General features: G+C 39.0%; 2 protein-coding genes across 3 annotated transcripts; both read right to left on the reverse strand.

Annotated features, from left to right (window-relative positions):
• Positions 1-356: 356 nt before the first annotated feature.
• stag2a (stromal antigen 2a) lies at positions 357-17,364 on the reverse strand. Of its 2 annotated transcripts, none has more exons than XM_034113140.1 (34): positions 17,181-17,364; positions 15,183-15,301; positions 14,949-15,027; positions 14,463-14,621; positions 14,116-14,212; positions 13,939-14,015; positions 13,627-13,831; positions 13,371-13,522; positions 13,095-13,168; positions 12,321-12,444; positions 11,604-11,702; positions 11,337-11,416; positions 10,884-10,991; positions 10,185-10,293; positions 9,890-10,007; positions 9,677-9,780; positions 9,491-9,583; positions 9,316-9,405; positions 9,022-9,225; positions 8,840-8,910; positions 8,596-8,683; positions 7,590-7,670; positions 7,013-7,105; positions 6,730-6,904; positions 6,494-6,633; positions 6,305-6,406; positions 5,920-6,068; positions 5,677-5,805; positions 5,366-5,571; positions 4,429-4,675; positions 4,202-4,312; positions 3,204-3,330; positions 2,630-2,707; positions 357-2,380 (listed from the first exon to the last, which is right to left on the reverse strand). In XM_034113140.1, the coding sequence occupies exons 2-34, from the start codon at positions 15,224-15,226 to the stop codon at positions 2,357-2,359; spliced, it is 3,837 nt and encodes a 1,278-aa protein (XP_033969031.1). In that variant the 5' UTR covers positions 15,227-15,301; positions 17,181-17,364; the 3' UTR covers positions 357-2,356. The 2 variants fall into 2 exon arrangements, with proteins under 2 accessions (XP_033969031.1, XP_033969024.1); XM_034113133.1 differs by having other exon boundaries at positions 4,429-4,678.
• A 1,480-nt stretch (positions 17,365-18,844) lies between these two features.
• On the reverse strand, positions 18,845-20,484 carry epd (ependymin). Its single transcript, XM_034113153.1, has 6 exons — positions 20,328-20,484; positions 20,106-20,137; positions 19,846-19,983; positions 19,575-19,761; positions 19,409-19,490; positions 18,845-19,300 (listed from the first exon to the last, which is right to left on the reverse strand). Exons 1-6 carry the CDS (start codon positions 20,404-20,406, stop codon positions 19,174-19,176), a joined length of 645 nt encoding a protein of 214 aa, XP_033969044.1. The 5' UTR covers positions 20,407-20,484; the 3' UTR covers positions 18,845-19,173.
• Positions 20,485-20,734: the final 250 nt, after the last annotated feature.

Here is a 20,734-nt window from a genome sequence, read left to right on the forward strand (position 1 = left end):
TAACTAACTAATTCTTTTTTGGGGGGGAAGTGTAAAAGCCACCTGCATTTAACAAATCATAGTGCAACCATGGTTTCAAAAATGTTCACTAAACTTATTTAAACTGAAAAGCCAATCAATGTTAACTTAATTAATATTATTGTTAAAGAAAATGTGTTAAACATGGCTAAATGTTGTTAAATTAAGTATTTTGAACAAATAAACTAAAACTAAGAGTATTTATTTTTATCTTGCAACTTTTCATTCATATGAACAACAACTTGGAGGTATTAATTAAAATATCTCACAGTTGCAGAAGGTTCATGTTACATCGTCAGACATAAATACAAATGGTAAAGGATACAATAGGACACAAATAGAATAAAAACACATTTAATATACACAAATATTTAAATGTGTACACATACAGATGTATGCACATTTTCAGCAGTTCAATGCAAACAAAGATTCAAAATGAAGGATTCATGTAAATATACAGGCAACTCTAAGATGTATTTTTCTCATCTGCCTCATATGAATAGTCAGTATGTATATGGCAATGTTAAAAACCATGTGATCCGTTTTGTCCAGTTTATGATGAGATTCGGAGGAATATTAGGGTCTTGTTTCTAACTACAATATGAATACACCATTTTCCATTAAATCTTATTCTGCCCACCAGACCTATACACAGCGGTAAAGAAATATCGCAACAATCCATTGAAAGACAAACAAAACAATGCACTGTATGTATACTTGCAAGGTAGTAGGTGAACTTCAAATAGTTACATTCTATTTAAACTTTCCCTAAAATTTCAAGCAAACAGAAACAAGGATAAAATGAGCACCGATTCACAATATATTACACATCTATAATTGTATAATATACAATTCTGATACTATGATAGATGACTAAAGCATTCTAAAAGTTTGTAATTTAGAATAATTCTATTACTCTTATACACACAACAGTGGCTCATCAAATAAATTGGCTTTTGAAAAAAATCCTCTGCACACTTTCAAACTGGAAAAAAACAAACCACACACACAGCTTTCTCACCCGTTTAAAAAAATCATTTTCTATTAAAGATTTAATCTATGGCATATCTGTTTTATAAGATATTACTAGATACTATACCGTGGAGAAAATAGTTAGGATATAGGAGAAATTACATGTTTAAGGTTGAGTCAAAATTGTATGTATGATACTCTGAATGCTCCCAATATTAAAAAATAATTGTAGATGCAGCCATCAATTTGTCAAATTACTACATTTGAGCAATGCTTTACTTCTGCCCCATTCATATTAAAGAGATTCAAAGAAAATACAAACAACTGGCCATATCTTTAGTAACATAATCATTTTCATTAAAAATGATTATTTCAACATCTATGTGAAATAACATGATTAGAAACCATTCATTTACATTTGATTGTCATTACAAAATATCTATAAATGAAAGTCATCTATAAGGTATAAAAGCAGAACACATACATTTCTAAAAAATACCATCACAAAGAAATCGGAGAATGTCGTATATCATTTCTGGCAAGGCCTTTGAGCAATATGAGACGCCAGTTCACATTATACTTTACTGTATACATGTTTCGATATATGGCTACATGCCATGCCAAATTCTACAGTTTAAAAGTACGGCAGGTAAACGCAATATCGCTGACACCTTTACATTATAATGCAGTCCAATTCAATAGCCCTGTAATAAGGTTGATTCTACTAATCTTATGACGTTCAATTTCTGTTAAGATTGCATCAGAGAGGAATTGATTGGAGTCTATGATAATTTCAAAAAATATGGCTGTTAAATGATCATAGACATGAATGAATACCTCTGTGACAAAGTGCAGTGTCATTATAGTGTTTGACTGAACACTGAAGCATTATTTTGCAGGGTTATTGTATTTCTATCAACTGGTGTTCATGAAATTGTGTTCACCCCTCCTGTATATTGGCCACTATGTATTTACATCAGACAATTCCTGTCTACTGAATCAAAAAGATTAAAGGTATATATAACTAATTTGAATTTCAATCTGTTATTATCCCCTCACCATGCACCTGCCACATATTGTATGTACTGTTAAACTAACATCAAGTTGTTTTAAGGGTAACTGAACAAAAGCAGAAACATTGCAGCTGCAACGTGACAAAAGTCCTGTGTGTGAAAATATCAGAATAAAATTCAAATTCAAGCTCTCGCTCTAAATGTTTAACAAAGTGTTAAAGAGGCAAACGTTGGTGTCTCACAAACCATTTATAGCAGTCCATTTCGCTCCATTCTGATTTTCACAGGGAACAGCCATCCATCTTATCTTCCAAGGATTTGATAACACATTCTCCTTGACGCATCCATTTGTTTTAGAACATGGAAACATTGAGAACCTAAAAAAAAAACACAATTCAATTAACAATTTAAAGCCTTGAAAGGTTGACAGAACTAGTAAAGTGGTTTATTGACATTACTCTGGAGTTGTTGATGGGGTTTTTATCTAGTAGGGTTGCCTTAGGAATCCATTGTTATTGTTGTTAATGCTATTTATTGCTGCCACCCTGCATCCCTCTAGGTAACAGGCCTACAATTGTGAGTAACGATGGCCACTTTTTAAAAGAAGCAAATAAGTAAATACTTACCGAGTCATCCATGATTGAAGACGGATCAAAGTAGTCCGGTTTTAGTTCAGTTCTCTCTCTGCGATTCTTTGATGCAGGCTGAAAAATAACGGCTGGGTCAGAACTTCATAGTTTGACAAAACAGATAGAAACAAATGTGCTTCATCAACTATCAAATACTGAAAATTATTCTTATGTGCAAATGTTGTTATTTTGCACAAAGCAACAACACTTTTTTATTTAAAGGAAACGTCCTCGGAAATGTTGCAACTAGTAAAGCATGACTGAGTCATAACAACTGTCAAGGCAAGCAGCTGTTTTAAGAGAAAACGTTTTAAAACCCCACTGTTCAAAACTGCTCAGCACCAAACAGCAGACAGACAGTTAGTGATAGTGACTTGTTAACAAAGTGGAGCATTTATCAAATAAGGAGGCAGATATTTCCCTCAGACCATAACATGAGTGAATACTAGACTTACAATCACTGTAACACAAACAGTTAAAATAATGTATAATGTTGTTCTGTAACTGCTGGATGTGTTAATAAGCAACATTTTGTTAAATTATCCAACACATTCTTGCAGCTTTGAATTACCAAATCAATGTCCATTGTGTCAAAGTCCATGCCCTCATTAATGTCCTCCAAGCGGTCCTCTGATGACATCATCACATCCTCCACTATTGGCTCCTCATCGTCCTCCATGAGTCCTGAGCCTCGGCGACTGAGCAGTACAAACAGATACTTGTTAGGAGATTTTGCTTTACTATTTATGTATGGATGTCAATACAAAGAAAACCTGTTACTTTGTTTTAGTTTTAGGTCGCATTCACACCTAATAGTCCGCTTCTCTGGTGCCACCAGACGACAGTTTGTTACATTGTTTCATTTTTCAGAAGGTTCGGTTTGCGTTCACACGGGCAAACCTCAAACGGACTATGAACTTTAAACACAAGTCATGTGCACGGAAATGCTGTTCAACAATTGGTCAGACATTAAGGGGGTAAACACGCAAATCCCGGCACTCTACCGGAGCCTCCGCCATGGAGCATCGGCAGGTTATTTTCATGCTGCTGTTAATCTGGAGAGCATATCAACAGACTCTAGTGGACGGGGCGTATAATTATATAATCAGACAACGTGCGATAAAAAACATTATAACATATAATGAGAGACGTTCTACAGTAAGGAGAGCGTTTCACCGACGACAGGTGGTTCTGACTTTTATGTATTGTTGACGGAGCATTTTGACACACTGTTCAACACTTCATTCTGCTTCACTCTTTTGCTAAAGATTTTGAAGACATCCGCATTCTTGTGACTCGTAAATACTACGCTTCCTATATTTTGGTGCGGACTGCGTTCACACCAGTGATGAAACGCTCCAGAGTTCACTTGCAAGCGGTCCGAGACCACCTCTTTTAGGCGGACCAGAGTCCGGTTGTTTAGTTCACTTCAGAGGTCTCGGACTGCGTTCACACCAACCCAAATGAACCGCACGAAGCGGTGAAACGCACCAGGGTTCGATTCAACCGGACTATACAAGGCTGGTGTGAATGCGACCTTATATACTCTGAAGAGGAGTGCCATCTTACATTGCTTGCTGCATGTGGTTCCTCATCTTGGCGTATTGCATGCTGACCCGCTCTTGCTGCTGATGGGCCTCAGCTTGTTGCCTCTGTGTCAACATCCAAGTAACCTGTGTACTGTGGGTACAGTGGGTACAGTGTGTTCATTATTCAACACGACTTCTTAAATCCCATAGTTTAACAAAAGCAACATTTGCAACATTCACTTCAAGGTAAATTAAGTGTTTTCTTACTTGTAATCCATGGCAGCCTGATGATGGTGATGTGGCTGCTGCTGCTGCTGCTGGAGAGGCACAGGCTGATGGGGAAGCTGCTCTGTCGGCATGCTGTAAGCGCCGGTGTAGCTGTCTTCTGGCCTCATCTTCTTTGGATCCCTCAGCACGGTGGAGGTGAGGTGGGGCGAATGCATCATCACTGGCGTCTGCACGTTCTGCTCACGGTTCATCCAGACTGCATCACTGCTGCTGCAGCTGCTCTCTTCTGCTACAGAAAATAATTTAGCATGTGTTTCAATTTAAAAGGGGTAAAAAGCCCCCAAGCATTTACAACTTTGTGTCTATATATTTGCTATTTAGCAACGGTAATGACAAACTAATATTGTTTCTGCAAAGGGGGGGACTTTGGGGTTTACATAGAGACAGGGAGATGCACTAATTGCATTTTTCTAGTTGGATTCAATTCAATTCAAGGCTTTATTGTCATTTGCACATTAGCTACAGTGTAGATATGGCAGTGAAAAACGTAGGTCACAGGCTCTATATATACATATGATTGTTTTAAAAGTTGGACCCCTTTCTTTAAACTATAATTGAACTTAATAATTTGCATACACAAACATTGTATGTTCATAAAAAAACATTGCTATTAAATAAACTTAGAATAACTTACATTTTCTCCAAAACTGCACTAAATATGGGACATTCTGGTTGTAAAAATCTTGTTTTTAAGGTTTTTCCTACACAGCTGATTTTGGACTTGCAGGTTTTACAGGTTTTGGGTCTTACGTCATCTTCCACACAAATGTCATGTTGTTTGTGTGTGGGTGTTTGTGACATTACTTTCTGTGTCAACTTGCATCGCCAATCAGCTGGCAGATGCATCAATGTATCTCTAATAGTTCAGGAAGTAACTTATATGACTCTGAGTATAATGATTCCAAAAGTCGCCCACCTTCAGGATATTTCCGTTTGCTAGCAGTGGCTGGCTTGGCCTTCTTGCTCCTGGTGGACCCCCGACTGCTGATCCCACTGAGGACAGACATGGTGTCATCGTCCCCTCTGGCCTGCAGGGAGTTCCTGTAGGAGATGAGGGGCAGCCAACAGTCCTCTCGCTGCAGGGCCATCTGAACCGTCATGAAGCGCTCCAGGTATGTGTGACTGTACAAGTCACAAAATGCAACAGTCACACTCAGGAACTTGTGAGAAAACTCCTCAGCTTCATGCTAAACACAATCAGACACACGTCTTGTGGCGCAAACTCACACTGTTCTCTTGTCCTGCCGAAGTAGTTTGCTGGAGAACTCGCTCAGGACATCCAAGAAAGAGAGATTGAGAGGTGGACTCCCTGGTCCTTGGGGACTCGGTTCCTTAAAAGCAAACTCAATTCCATCCCTGAAACACAGAGGGAAATAATGATTTGCCTTGCTCATTCAAACCGGCTGTCATAGTAAGAACTGGATTGTAAAGCTGTAAACCATTAGGCCTCGTCTCAGGATGGTTACTTACTTATGCAACATGGCAATAGCCTCCCTGGTCTTCACCTGGTCCAAGCCAAAAGTCAACGAGAAGCGTCGGGCGAGCTCTTTTATGCCACAGAAGGCTGATGTTGAGCGGTCGACATTGAAGCCAAGTTCAGACAACATCTCATTGAATAACTATAAAAGAAAACCACAGAAATACACGTCTTTTAACCTTCTCCAAAGACCATCATCTTCCTGTGTTTACGTGGTACACTGGATCAAGCTTTTGTATAACTGATGCCTTTTAAATGACCATGAAAGTCAGTAAATACTTAATCTTTTGTTTTCGTTTTCATCTACTGATGTGTTCCGTAAAGAAAAATAAGCAAGGTAACAATAGATAAGTTATGTTAGAAAGTCTCCACTCTTACCGTTTGCAGGCTCAATACAAGTGTCTTTGCACATTGTATCTTGTCGATTTGTCTTGTTTTACTCATCGTCTCCTTGATGATATCTCCGTAGTCATTGTAATACTGAGGAAAGAGGAAAAGAATGCTGTTAGCAAGGAGAGCAGGGTAGGAGGAATATTTACAACTCAATTAAAATGATATAAAACCTACCCTCATGTACTGTTTAAATACGTCTGCTCCGGTGTTCATTTCCACCACATTGAAAGTGATTAATTTACAGTAGGCAGCTAGAAGGTTTCTTCTCTTGTGCAGAGCCTCGATTTTACTGGCTTCATCATCCTGCTGTCCATCTGGAAAATACAAAATAAATAAATAAAAACAATCAGTAGTAGTCCATGCTTTGTCACTTTTCACACTTCTGGCTGGCAATGCTGAGCGACTCTGACCTGTGCTGTTGTTGTCATCATCCTGATCAATGAACACTTGATCTAGGATGAAGTTGAGCAGATCCGCCTGCAGAGAGGAGTCTGGCATAAAGACCAGAGGCTCCAGTTGTTCCCGGCCTGAAGACATAATTTGGTGACTGAAGATCAGTAGGAGATCACATAGAATGGTGAAGGCCTGAAATAAACACAACACTTAAGCATTGATGAACATGTTCAGTGGTACGGAAGAGTGGCAATGTAGAAAAATCATGAATAAAAGAGCTGTCCTTTCAGTATAACCCACCTGCTCTTTAACGGCGTTGTTGATGCCGTTTAGGTAACGCTGACACATTAAGCAGAAAGCTCTCATTTGCTTTCTCAAGGTCACCATGTCACCCTAAAAGGAACAGATATTCAGTTAGTATTGATTAGTGTTCGATTCTTTCTAGCAGTCGAAAACACAAGATAAAACACAGTAAGTCAGTATCGTAGTTTTACCAGCTGGACTTCATAGAAACTCATGTTTGCTACTCACTGAAACCTTTAGCTGTCAGTGAGTGCCTTAAGATGAAAACACTAAGCTTTCTTTATACATTTTGTGAGTTTGACAAGATGTGTAAATGGTACTCTAAAACTCCTTGTGTCTGCAAGAGCCATGCAGATAATACCTTATGTACACTTTGCATATCAAATCAATAATTCAACCTTTTTAAATCAGAATCAATAAGAATAGTAGTAGTAGTAGTAGTAGTAGTAGTACAAATGTAGTGTAGTGACAGTTGCCCCATAGTAGAATGCAATAAAATAATCTATGGTATATGGTAGCTATATTTGTCATGACAATAGACAAAATAAGTGCTATATGAAAAATATGTAAATACCTTAATTGAGCCGCCGTCTGAAACCTTTGCTAGGTGCCACAGAATGATGTAATGTGTGCACTGCAATGAGTGAATCACAATCTGTGGGGAAAGGAGGAAAGCACATCAGAAGAGCCATTTATTTACTTAAAGTGGACCTATCATGCTATATTTTAATAATATAGTGTAGGACCATACCTATATAAGGCATATTTATACTTTTCAAAATACCAAACAGATCATGCATTTTAGCCATGCTTCATTTCGCTCAATTTGCACTTTTTTAGCCCTGTTTTTGCAAGGGCTGATTCTGTGAGAACAGCACCACCTACAGGCCTGGCATATGTACTACAGCGTCTCCAGCGCTTTCGAACGGCAATGGCCGTGGCTGTCTCCTCCTGATTGGTGGAGTTGGCCCAATAGCCGTAGCGCCACTGTCCTGACGTCAGGACAGTGTTCAAATCTGGATCAGTTTTTATCAGATCCGTTGCAGCCCCTTTTTTAGAGATTTGGGTATGGAGGAAAATAGAGAGGGTTGTGTTTTCTGACACTTGGTGAGTTCCCTGGAACACCGGGGACACATATTCATGTATAAAAGACGTACAAAAGTGCATTTTGCATGATAGGTCCCCTTTAAATAACCAGGTTACTCAGATACAATCATTTACATACAGAGTAGTAACCATATATAGTCTATGGTAGTAACCTTAATATTAATCAGTGATGCAAGTCGGTTATTCCTCCCTCACCCAAACTTCACTACGTTCTCTCATATTTACTATTTATTTTATTATTTGTTACTTTCCCTGTATGTCATGTCATTTTCATTAGAAACCAATTCCCGTGATCCTCTGATAACAGAAACCAAGTCCCTTGTTCAAAAGAAGTGTACGAAATTGGCTTACTGGAGGAAACCCACTGTAACCTGGATACTTATATAAGTGCATTTACTATATTTGCACTAGTTGACTGAAAATGTTGGTTGACATTATGGGAGAAGTTTCTGACAAAGTGAGTCTGCTGTTACCTGCTCAGGCATATCCCCGTTCTGCAGACCGGTGTTCAGCAGCCGGTAGATGCTGGTGAAGAGATCCCACTTTGAGAGGTCATGTGCACTGGAAACAAAAAGAAAACAAATTATTCACAGTTAATATGTAGTTCATAGTTCACACAAATGCCATTAGTTACATCTTCCCCCTTCAAATAAAACCAAAATTGAACTAAAATGGCGGATAGTGTATCTGAAAATGTTAACATGTTAACTTCTTTACTTGTGGAAAGCGCTGATCTTCTTGAGTGTGGATAGAACCTGGTAGGCATCATCCTCATCTGGTTCTTCACCCTGACAAACAAGAGGTCAAACCTTGTCAAACCCTGACATTCATTGTATCGAAGTCGCCTGTAAACATTCTTTCATGCTATCCACACAAAGGAAAACTCCTACAGCCCCCACCTCCTGCAGGAAGTCCTCCAGCAGTCTGTTAAACTTGTCCACCAGCTCGTCGAGCAGCTGGGAGCGGGCGATGTTCACGCGGTTGAAGATGGTGAACTCTTCGTTGGAGAGATAGTGGTAGGTGGTAGAGCAGGCCTCCAGGACCTCTATGTCTGTGTGCTTATCCTGGACCTCCCAGATTTGCCGCAGCAAGGCATCCAAATGCTTCATGAGAATATGAAAACACATGTTTACCTGATGCCGCATGCTATTTACAAATTGCACAATCAAGAACAAATGTAGAGACTGACAAACCTTTTCCAGACGGCCAGTTGTGTAGATGTCAAGATCAAAGTACTTTGGTATTTGTAGCAAATTGGTCACCTTATCGATATCAACACAGTACTAAAAGAGATAAGAGGTCAAATGGTTAAGAATCAAACCAGCCTTTGTTCTCTGTTTGATTCAGTGCATGATAAAAGTAAATCACCTTTGCCAACAACAGAGGCAGCGCGACTGCAAACATCTCTGTGATCCGTGTCCGATCATCCAGCTGCGTTTTCTTCTCCTTCGCAGTCAGGACCTTTTCAATGCACAGAAATCCAACAATGTAAATAACATGAAATCATTCAACAATCAACCCTCTCTATGTGGAGCCTGATGACCACACGCTCACCCTCTTCCCTGTGCTTCTGCCGACAGGAGGGTGGCACTCACAGGCCTGCCGGATGGCACAGAGCATGATCTCCACCAGGGCCGTCTCCTGGCCATCAGTCAGTGCTAAAGATGGCAGACGTAGACAGTTAATATCGTTAAAAGACTTACGCAAATTACTACAACAACCAAAGATAAATCTGAGCCGCTTATTTTAAAAAAGGGGATGTTTTACCTTCCTCTCCTGCCGCGGGCTCGTCCAGCAGCAGGCTGATCATCGTCTCCCAGTCCTTCAGCAGCTCGGAGCCACACTCCCACAGGCTATCCACCAGGTAAGCCCCGTGCTCATGGAGCTGTAACACATCAAATGGTTACATGTTATTAAATCAAATAAAAACATAAAGTAGATTCCTTGTTTTCGGGAAACCATTTGATTTATGGAATTGTAATTATCTTATCTCACAGAAAACTCAAAATAAGATCTGAACAGTAGAATCAAAGTGTTCTTTAGATGGACAGAGGCTAGTTACCTCGCTCTCCAAGAAGAAGAACACAGTCGTTTTGATAAGGCCTCCATTGAGGCTCTGCCTGCCCCTCCTGGGTAACCCCTCCTCCTCAGGGCCACGGTGGCTGAAGAGCCTTGAATAACAAAAACAAGGCTTATTGAAAATGTATTGTGAAGGTGGAATAAACATCTGCTCTGCCTTCAGTCACTTTGAGGAGAGATAATACACACACACACACATAAAAGACAAAGAGTCACATCACCAGTTTTTTTGATTTCACAGGTTTTCCAATTAGTTTTGATATTAAAAGAATAGCAAAGTAGCTTTCCACTGTTTGACTGCTAATTGATTGTAAAGAGGTTATATGGATATTCCACATGGATTTTGCAATGCAATTTCTATAAGGATACCTTTTTAAGATGCTCTGTTGAAGAGGTTGTTTGATGGATTCAACATAACTCCTAATACATCTTTTCTACTTACTTAGTATATTTAAGGTTATCTTACAAAGTCAACTTAGCGGACAGAACAATTGGTTAGTCTCCTACATATGTTTTTGCTGCGGAACAAGAGAAACTTCGGAATCCAAAGTTAGCTTATTTAATTTGAAGCGGATTATGAACCAGACTTCTGCAACACCCCTGACACCTAAATAGTTTAATATATAATAAATGTCTTATGTAACCACAAAGTAACGGTTCAATTGTTTCAAAAAACACTTACTTCTTGAAGAGAAATTCTCCTGCTGAAACAGCGATGGGTCGATGTGCTGAGTAAACCAGATGATAAACGCTCTCACAATCCTCTGCTGTCAGAACCTCATCACTACTCCTGTTAGAACAAATACATACTTTATTACTAATGGAGGCCAGCCATCAGAGACAAGACTAAGTAAATGTGTAAATTATTTGTTTAAAATATTATCGCAGAAGCTTTTGTGATAAGGGAAAAACCATGAATATTCAAGCCATCAAAAATGTAATATCCTCCCCATTTTACACTCAGCTACTGTGTTACAAACTCAAAATAATAACCCCTTCCTTGAGCCACATATGTTGAATCCCAATTTGTAGTGAGATTTACCATGTTTACTTTAATGCGTATTGCCACATTATTCTTATTCATTAACCAAGATTACATGCAGAATGCCATTCAGGAGGAAAGGAGGTTACTCACTGCAGGACCAGAGTCAGAAGTTTAATGGCTTGCACTGCAACATCATATTCCTTGTCTAGAGTCATAGACACGATGCGGTCCTGTCAATGAGAGTAACTTTTGTTACAAAATCTTAACCGAAACATTAGTTGACATATCATGCAAGGGTAATCTGAAGTTATCTGCATATAAATATGCAACAAGTGAAGTATAAAGCCTCTCATTTCCCCACATGTTTCATGGTGTTTAAGACTGACTGGCACTGAGGTGGTGCTCCTGCTGGCTCACCTTGAAGCGACTTGTGAAGAGCTCCAGTCGGGCGCCCAGCTCCCGGCTGTAGAACAGGCCCTGCAGGGCGCTCACACACTTCAGGCGCACCTCACCTTGCTGGAGTGACAGGAGAAATACATAAATATCTACCCTATTTTGTTGTGAAAACTCAAATGCTACTTTACCATAAAACTATTTAAAAATGTTTATTACTTTTTAGCCCCAAACAAAAAAGGGTGACTTGCTTTTTTCAATGCTAAAAGGCAAAATAATGTATCAAATGTTGATACAAATATACAGTATATAGACATAATATTGTAGTCTTTGTCTACTGTTTCTGCTGCTGATGCATTTCTCTTTATGATTTAGATTGTAAACAAATCATATCATAGACTTATCCTAACACAACTGAGAACACACGAGCACCACTGGTGCAGAACAAAGAGATAAGAGAGAGGAAACAGGGACATTTCTAATGTTACTAGAGTCTCAAATGAAAAATAATCCAATCATTAGCTGCTTTTCACAGTAAAAATATTTAAACAAGGAGGACTATGTGTGGCTTGTACTCTAACATCTATTGAAAGACAGGATTGGTTAGTTTGATTTAAACTGAGATTTGAAGTTGGTCTAAATTGTGACGATTTATGTGGACAGTTTTTTGTCACTTAATCAGCTTTGCTTCAGTAAAGATTATTTGTTTATTCACAAAACAGAGGCAGTCTGTGAGCTCACCTTGTCATGCATTGTCCAGCCAACATACTTCAGGTAGCTGTCGTTAAGGAAGGCGTCGCTGTACAGCTTCATCCACATTCCAATCTCCTCAATACAAATAGCTCGGATCTCAGCAATGGAATCACTGGCAAAGCACAACAGATTTTATTGAATTAGTCATTCATATATTATAAAATCCCATTATGAAAAGACAATTGTTCAGAGCTGTAAGAGCTTTGACTTAAAGGTCCCATGTCATGCTTTTCCGGTTATTACCAATCCCCTTGTGTGTTATGTAACTTTTTATGCATGTAAACGGTCTGCAGAGTCACAAACCTTCAAAGTACACCCTGTAGCGAGTAAAACTCTAACACAGAAAAGACCTGTCTATACTGCCCCAGAACGCCTCGTTGGAGATGTATCTTTTTCTTCCTGGTACTAAGTGACGTAACGACGACCCAACGGGGTGAGGCAGGAACTCAAACAAGCCGTTTCGGACAGATACTATACAGAGATGCTGTATGAGAAACCAATGTGAGTTTGGAAAATTGCACAATATAAATCTATTCTAGTAGACCTCAACAATGAAATTATGATCAGTAGAAATGGTCATGTCATGGGTCATAAGCATGGTCATAAGGGCTTATAATAGTGTTAACATTTATTTCCCACTAGAGGGCGCCAAACGCCAGCAGTGAACACTGCAAGGTTCCTGTTGGACTGTCATGACATTAAAGGCTTCTCAGTGAAATCCCAGTCAGTATACAGTGTGTTAGTAAATCAATATTCACTTACCGATATCTGTGAACAAACACTCCTTTAAAAATTGCATTCATCATGTTCTCGATTTCATCTTGATTTTCTTGAAGCTGAAAGAAAAACAAAAAGGGATACTTTTTAGAATAATTGCATGAAAATAGACAAACAAAAAAGATTGTGTGGCATCTGAACCCTCAATGACGAAATACTAAAAGGTATGACTAAAAGCTCTATTAGAAGATGTATTTTAGCTATGGGAAGCATAACATATAATTTCATGTGAAATGTTTGTATGTTTATATTTCTTCTCACCTCTTTACGCTTCTGTAACAGGAGCTCCAACTTGTCATTGGCTCTCTTTGCAATGACCTTGTTCCTCTCCGCTTCATACTGTCTCTGCGTGTTGTCCATATTGATGCTCAGGTTGAGAGCGACGTTCACCAAGGCGGTCATCAACTTCATCGCTGCAGAACACCACAAAATTCAGGAAGGAAAACAACTTCTATGCAAATACAGCGTGCAAACCAAAATGCAGGACATTTGAGTGGATTGAAACATTAAGACCAACCTCCGAGTGTGCTTGTGTGTCTGAAGGCCCGGACCTGAGAGTCAGACAGGCCGGTGAGCAGTGAGATAATGGTGTCCATCATATACTCATCGTAAATGATGCTGTACTGGCACTGACGCACCAGAACCGCAATGAAGTCACAGAAGCTTATCCTGAACTTCTTCCACTGTGGCCCTGACATCGTTAACGGATAGTCACCGCTGTCCTGTTGGATGAGAGCAGAGAGATGATCAGATTCATTTCACTTTATATCTTCAACATGCTAGAAATCTGATTACTGTAATAGAGTGAATAAAACAAAGCCTGCTTCACCTCGTCAAACTCCTCTGTCATTTTTCGGATGATTTCAGAGTTCTGCATATTTCTGAACATCTCTCCACTCACAGCCCCTGTAGAAGGAATCAAACCAAAACAAGTTCAGCATATTCATTTTTTCGTTCAAGCCACCGAACCTGCTACACATTTAGACTCATCCTGTCAGACACTTACCTTTACAACCAGAGCACTGAATGAAGAAGTTGATTAAGTCCAAGAGAGCAACATCCCTGTCCTGTTTGTATGCCTCGATCCAGTCATCAACAACAGACTGGAAAATAAACCAGACAGTTATTTTCTTATTATCCCAATGATATAAAGTCACATTGATCTATTATTGAGAGTGTTTTTGATTCCGATACAGAATAACATCTTCCCATCACTAGCCCTAATACAATTACATTTAAAAAAAGGGAACCTGCAGCTACCACCCATGTGAAAAAATATTTTAACAACATTAGAAGATAAGAAGAAACCACAGCACAAGACATCCTCTATTCTCCATACTCGTGTTTACGCACCTGTGTGGCACTTTTCCCCATTTTCACCACCTCGAACAGGGTCATATTCTCCATCCCGTTCTCCTGATGATGGCCGTTCACCCTGCCAGCACCGGGGGCCTTCCTTGCCCCCCCACCTTTGGCCTTATCTCCGGGCGCCTTCTTCCCCTTCTTGGCTGCCTGTTATGGATAAAATGTCAAATCAGAGATGAAAGTTTGTTATTGTGTTATCAGAACTCTCAATTAATATGTGTGTGTGTAGACTGAAAAGCTCATCAGTTTACTGGGAGTTGTGGGAGTTCCTGATCAGTCTAAATCACAGCTTCTGCATAACATCCATTTAATTCTACACTGTTAGTCTTGGGATCTGGGCCAGGGTTTTTCATGCCTTTCCCCGAATGCATGTTGCGCTTGGCTCAAGAGTCTCTGTGACCCGAATTAGACATAGACAGATATGTAAAAGGTGTGAAGTGAAGACCAAAACCATAGAAAGAAGAAGAAACGTACCATGCCCTTTGCTGTCTTTGCATCTTTGCCATCAGGATCCTCAAAGTCAGTATCTGAGGACCACTGAGATTCTGCCTCTCTGTGAACAACAGATAGAGTAATTACAATCACTAAACAGATTTTTTTAAATAGTTTGTGTAGCTTTACATGACAGTGTACATGCATACAAACAAATAAGAAACATTAAAATACATTTTTGATTTAGGAATATATATCCAATGATGCACTGCTTACTGAGAAAATTGAAAGTCTGTGTGCAATTCCTGCGCTGCTATCATTTCTTTAACATTTTCTGGATCTGCTGGACTGAGTGCTTCTGCTGCTCTGTACACCAAGCAAGAAGGAATCTGCACCTGGAAAAAAGATCGATGAGAGGAGTTAGTTGATGAATGAGGACACCGACCCTGGCTGCAGTACCTCACATACAAATCAGTACATCTGATACAGGTCTCGGATTTAAGACTGAGTGTAATACTCAGGACCAAGGAAGAAGAGAACATGTTTGTTTCTATTGTCAGAAATACAAATGACCCGTGATGCACCAGCCTGGCAGTGACATGAAACAGCAGTCTAGCTACTCGAGAAAAAATCCCTATGTATGCAAGTGACTGCTTTCCTCTATGCATACAGTTGATTGTAAAATATTTTCATGAACATAACGGTGTTCTTGTCAATTATTCATCCTAGGGTCTGATATAAAATAATGTCCCCAACTTCTAATTCAACATTTAATCCTGTGGTGGAGGATGCCTTCAGATCTTTATTTCCGTTTCAGTATCAAGATATACTTGAAGTAGCCAAAAGCAAAAGTATTCATTAAGCAGAATGGACCATTTATTTATGACCTTATAATATTACTAGATAATTATTATTACAGGTGTAAAAAATATGTACATCACTTTAATGAAGCAGTTGGTAATTCATTTTATAATGCTCGGTAGCTTAATGTACATATTAAGCTACCGAGACATCATCATTTGCTTGTTGTAGTCTAAAACTGAAAGGTTAATAAAGCTCTAGTAGGAATAAAGTACAATATTTTCCCTTTAAAGTTAGGTAAAGAAAAGGTATAAAGTAGCATCAATTAAATACTTAGATAAAGTACAAGAAACTCCAAAAAATAACTCAAATAAAATAAGAAGGTAATCAAAACCAAATGTGTATTAGATAAATAATTTAATTGAAATGTTACCTTTCGTTTTTATAAATCATTTCTTTATATTTCTTTCTTTCTATATATATTTTACTCTGTATATGCACCTGTGTACCCCTGATGTCAATGTTTTGTGTGTAATAATGTTTGATGTACATTTACATTTTCTTGAATAAAGGGGAACATTAAAAAAAAAAAAAGGAAATTATTCGAGTAAATCACACCGCTGGTGACAGGAAATACTGTGATAGAAGGGAAACCTGTGGGGGCGTGTTTACACAACACTGTCTGGCACATTAAAACTGTGACGGGCAATCCAAAAATGCCCATGTTAACAAAACATGACTGTTCTGAATAGACGGGGGCCTGACTCTGGATCTCATGACCATAAATAGGAATGCGTGCTGGGTTCAAGTCCCTCAATAACGATCGTTACTTTTTAAGACAAGAAATGCGATATCCTCATGGGCATTTAGTCCAAGTCATTGCAAAAATGAACTCCAATGTTACTTCGAATAAAAACCAAGTTGTTTCTGACACATCTCTGACAGCCAGTGTTGATACTTCCGAACTACAAACGCACCTACAGATGTTTCATCCCGAGCTGGTCTGTGATTCCCTGATCGCTTCCTGACGAGCCCCGTATCTGTACGACGGCCGAGCAGCTCGCTGGCTAATACGAGCTAACCTCACTCAATGTGATCTTGGCCAATACATTATCCTGTTAGCAACCTTCAGACCCCCTTCTTTACTATTCGCACCGAGCTAATAACTCAGAACTAGGCTTGACTTGACTGGGATTGTGATACATGTTCAGATCAGTTGCTAACTTGCCTAGCATTAGCTGTAGCTAGCTGGCTAACGGGGCCACTATTTAGCAAACACTAGCTGGAATGCTACCTCGACTTCAATAATCACGTTAATTTTAATTGATTCTGGTACTGTATGATGAATGTGTGTTAACACACACTTAAACGCATGTGTTAAGGGCCTGGTCAGCAAGCCATTACAGCAGGATCAATGACAAACTCCATAATGCTAACGTTAGCTAGCTATCCGCCATTTTACAACTTACTTACCTCGTTTAAATCAAAGACGGATTCAAACCAAAAAATCCAAACGTTTCGGACTTTGCAAAGAGAAGACTTTCTTTAATTTCTTGCACAAACTGTCATTTCCCAAAACTCCAGAATAAGAGTTGTATTTGCTAGCTAACGTTGAGAAGCTCCTCAGTGGCTAACCTAGCAAGGTACAGTTTGTATTTTCGTTGTTATGCATGTAGCGCACACACACCACCTGTCGGTAAGTCTGGGAGGTGCAGGTGAGAGGAGACTGTCGCCATTCAAACACTGCTTCTAACTTTTCTCAAGTTTCCAAAGCTTACTGTCTCTCAATGTGTAGGAAAATATCAATTTAAAACAAAAACTACCAAAGTCTGAGATCAATCTGCTTGTCTCTGTTAATGGAGACATACTGGAACTACCTAGATTACATACCACCAATTCATATTGCATGTAAACATGTAGATACACATCTTATTTCACATGTCATTTAAAGAGATTTAGTGATAAGATAGATACATTTAGGCCTACCTTAAAGTGGAGCCACACATATTATATATGTAGAAATGCTGGGCTGATAAACTGATAATTTGACAGACATACATTCCTGTCTCTGTAAGATTTGTGCTCAGTTGCCTGGTGGGGACTTATTTTGTTTAAAGACTGAATGCATAACAAACAGCTAAAACAAATTATTGCTGTAATACATACATTATCTTTCATTAAAAAAATATCCTTACTTCTGTTTTAAGGTAGTTAACCATGAGATGTGTGACAGGCATTGTCCATTTTATCACATCTGTGAGTTTCAGCACAAATGTCTCAGAACAAGTTTAAAATATTTATATTTATATTTTTTATTTATTTGTATTTATAAGACTTATCATTTTCTCTGTCTGAATTAATATATAGGCTATAGAATTGGGAGTTGCCCAGATAAATATGTTCTAATCTTTACAGATAATGACACCAATATATGTTTTTATGCAATGGTTCAGCTACATTCACAAACAAAGCAAACCATTGCAGGAAATTAATCTTTTAAAAGGTTTAACTCCAATATTTGACATTGTATGTAAGTTTAGTTAGGTTATATAAATAGCTCTAATAATGTTAGTACTGGTTTTCCTTAAAAAACATTTCAATTTTTCTTTATTGTTATATTTTGGTTGGTCAGTTTTAGGTAGCTACTATGACCATCTTGAAACCGTATGAACATCCATACTTGAACAATGTAGACTGGCCTCCAGACTAGAAAAGTCTTAATATTGCGACCTAGTGATACTGATAACTTTTATATACTCTAGTTATTTAAAGGCTGTTTGTTAGACTCTATTGGAGACAGTCAGCTCTTACCAAAGTTGTGCTATGAGATGCTTATTGATAACATTGTGTTTACTGCTAGTGGAAGTATGGAAATAATGTAATTAATAATTTGCAGTACACTTTCCTTAATGGATGTTTCTGGTAATAGGGTAGTGAGTTAAAGGAACAGGAAGTCAATTGGGGTTTAATTCTCTGTTTTTTACCCAGAACCCCCTAGTGGATACATCTGGAGAGAGCCCTTATATGGTTTGCTGTTTCTTGATGTGAAAGCTGCTTGTTATAAAGTTGCACAAAGTCAATTAAAAAACACTTCATAAGAAAATAATCATGGATGAAAAATCATGTCTCTTCACACGTTTGACAGCTTTGACATTTTATTGTTCCATTAATCATATCTTACAGGTTTGTAAGCAGTAGCAACTTGAAAAGCGACCAAACTGTTAGTAATTACGACTTTTTCTATAATCCATGACATATTCTTTTTCTTTTACATCAACGTGTATGTATACAGGATGATCCATTAAGAGACATACAGGGGATTGGAAGATGTGACAGAAACAGACTTGATGTAGGGCGGTGTTGAACACGCAAAAGTAGAGTCACACATGAAAAGCAGAGAAAAGGTCTAAAGCTCTGGCGGGCCACACTTGGATAGGGGTTTGTTTTTCTGCTGGCGAGGCTTCATCTACATGAACTCGTTGAGGAAACTATTGACGGTCCCTTCAGGTGTCTCCTCCAAAGGCACGGCCAGACAATAGGACGGCACCAGGAGCTGGTCAGGATCCTTGATCTCATTTTCAACCTCTGTCAGGCTGTTGGAAAGAAATGAAAAATGACTTGGAGGTTTTTTCGAAGGACATTCATTAAAGCCTGTGCCGATATACTAGAGGGTTTTCATTTCCCTAAAAGATTTCACCAACCTGACAAAGAATGATGAGGACTCGTGGAAGAAGAAGCTCCACACAGGCAGACAACCCATGGTTACAGACATGGAGTAGTGGCCTGAAAAACAGAGAAAACATATCTTTATGACCTCTGTAAAAAAGACAGATTAGTCTACGTATCATTTTAAAGCATTTCTCTCACCCTTCATGTCCGCCGTTGAACCAGTCCAGGTAGTGACTTTCAATCCCTCCCCTTCAATGGTTGGACTTCCACCGTTGGCCGTAGACATGAACGTAGCATCATCCGGGACGTCCAGGGGGTGCATGGTGCAATGCAGTGTCTTTTTCTCACAGCTCTTGTTTTTGCTGTCAATCTCGTAGAGTATCCCCTGACGCACATTGGTACAGATTCAGACATCAAAGGCGCAACACAACATCAAGTAAGCTTTTCTTTAAAGGGAGAAACTAGTTACCTCGTCGAAGAACATCAGCAGATCCAATCCTACTGATGTGTTCATGGGGTGGCTCTCGTTTGACCTGAACCGTAGTTTCTTGCCCATTGAATCGTAGGTGAACGCACCGTACCCCTTTATATCCCCCTTAAGGGCAAGCTGGTGTAATTCAGGAACAGACAGTCAGAGAGAAAGGGTTAAAAGCAATGTCTTTAGAATGCTTTAAAATAAAGTGCTACAAGAACAACAGGCCTTTAAAGACACATTTAAAAAAAACTCACCACGGACATGAATCCTGTCATATTGGGTGCATCTGAAAGAAAACAGTGTCAGTTAGGTCCTAAGAAACAATAGATAAGATACTTTTTTAATCTTAAATAACCATGGCCTTTTTTACTCTTAAGGCACATAGGAAGTTTGGTAATCTCGAAAGCTACATAACATACGAGCAACTAAGAAGAATAAGAAAAATAACCAAAAAGATGAAACTGTAAAATTCTTACGACAAGGATGATGGTGGTGATCTGCATTGGTGGTGGCAGACAGGCACATGAAGACGAAGAGCGTGATAGCTGCATACATTTTACCGGTTTAGAGAGGGACTCACTAAATCAAGTTGGAGATGGCAAAACTCAACCCTAAGCGCATCTACCTTTCACTGAAATTACTGCAGCTTTTATAGGAATAAAATCCAATGTAGCCAATACGTGTTGCGCAAAAAGGACCCAAGACTTCAAACATCAAGCTGTCTAAACAAATAAGACCCAGCTGGTGGTGACCCAACAAAAAATATCTAAAGCTATCTTTTCCTTTTTGATTGTGCAGCTGTCCTCCTTAGATGTTTTTGTCCGTCGGGATCAAATGGGGACAATTATAGAGGTTAATCAAGGCTCTTGTAGAGCTGTCTCTA

The sequence above is a fragment of the Trematomus bernacchii genome, unplaced genomic scaffold, assembly GCF_902827165.1.
Source record: "Trematomus bernacchii unplaced genomic scaffold, fTreBer1.1, whole genome shotgun sequence".
In the NCBI taxonomy this organism is placed as follows: Eukaryota; Metazoa; Chordata; class Actinopteri; order Perciformes; family Nototheniidae; genus Trematomus; species Trematomus bernacchii.

Bases quoted from the DNA above. Each gene is read 5' to 3' on its own strand.
- stag2a (XM_034113133.1), bottom strand. From the start codon at position 15,226: ATGATAGCAGCGCAGGAATTGCACACAGACTTTCAATTTTCTCA. The intron at 8,911-9,021 runs GTGGGGGCTGTA...CTTGTTTGTCAG, and splicing joins TGGAGGACTTCCTGCAGGAG to GGTGAAGAACCAGATGAGGA. The intron at 8,684-8,839 runs GTAAAGAAGTTA...TTTTGTTTCCAG, and splicing joins AAGATCAGCGCTTTCCACAA to TGCACATGACCTCTCAAAGT.
- epd (XM_034113153.1), bottom strand. From the start codon at position 20,406: ATGTATGCAGCTATCACGCTCTTCGTCTTCATGTGCCTGTCTGCCACC. The intron at 20,138-20,327 runs GTAAGAATTTTA...GTTTTCTTTCAG, and splicing joins TCACCACCATCATCCTTGTC to ATGCACCCAATATGACAGGA. The intron at 19,301-19,408 runs GTTGGTGAAATC...TCTTTCCAACAG, and splicing joins TCCTCATCATTCTTTGTCAG to CCTGACAGAGGTTGAAAATG.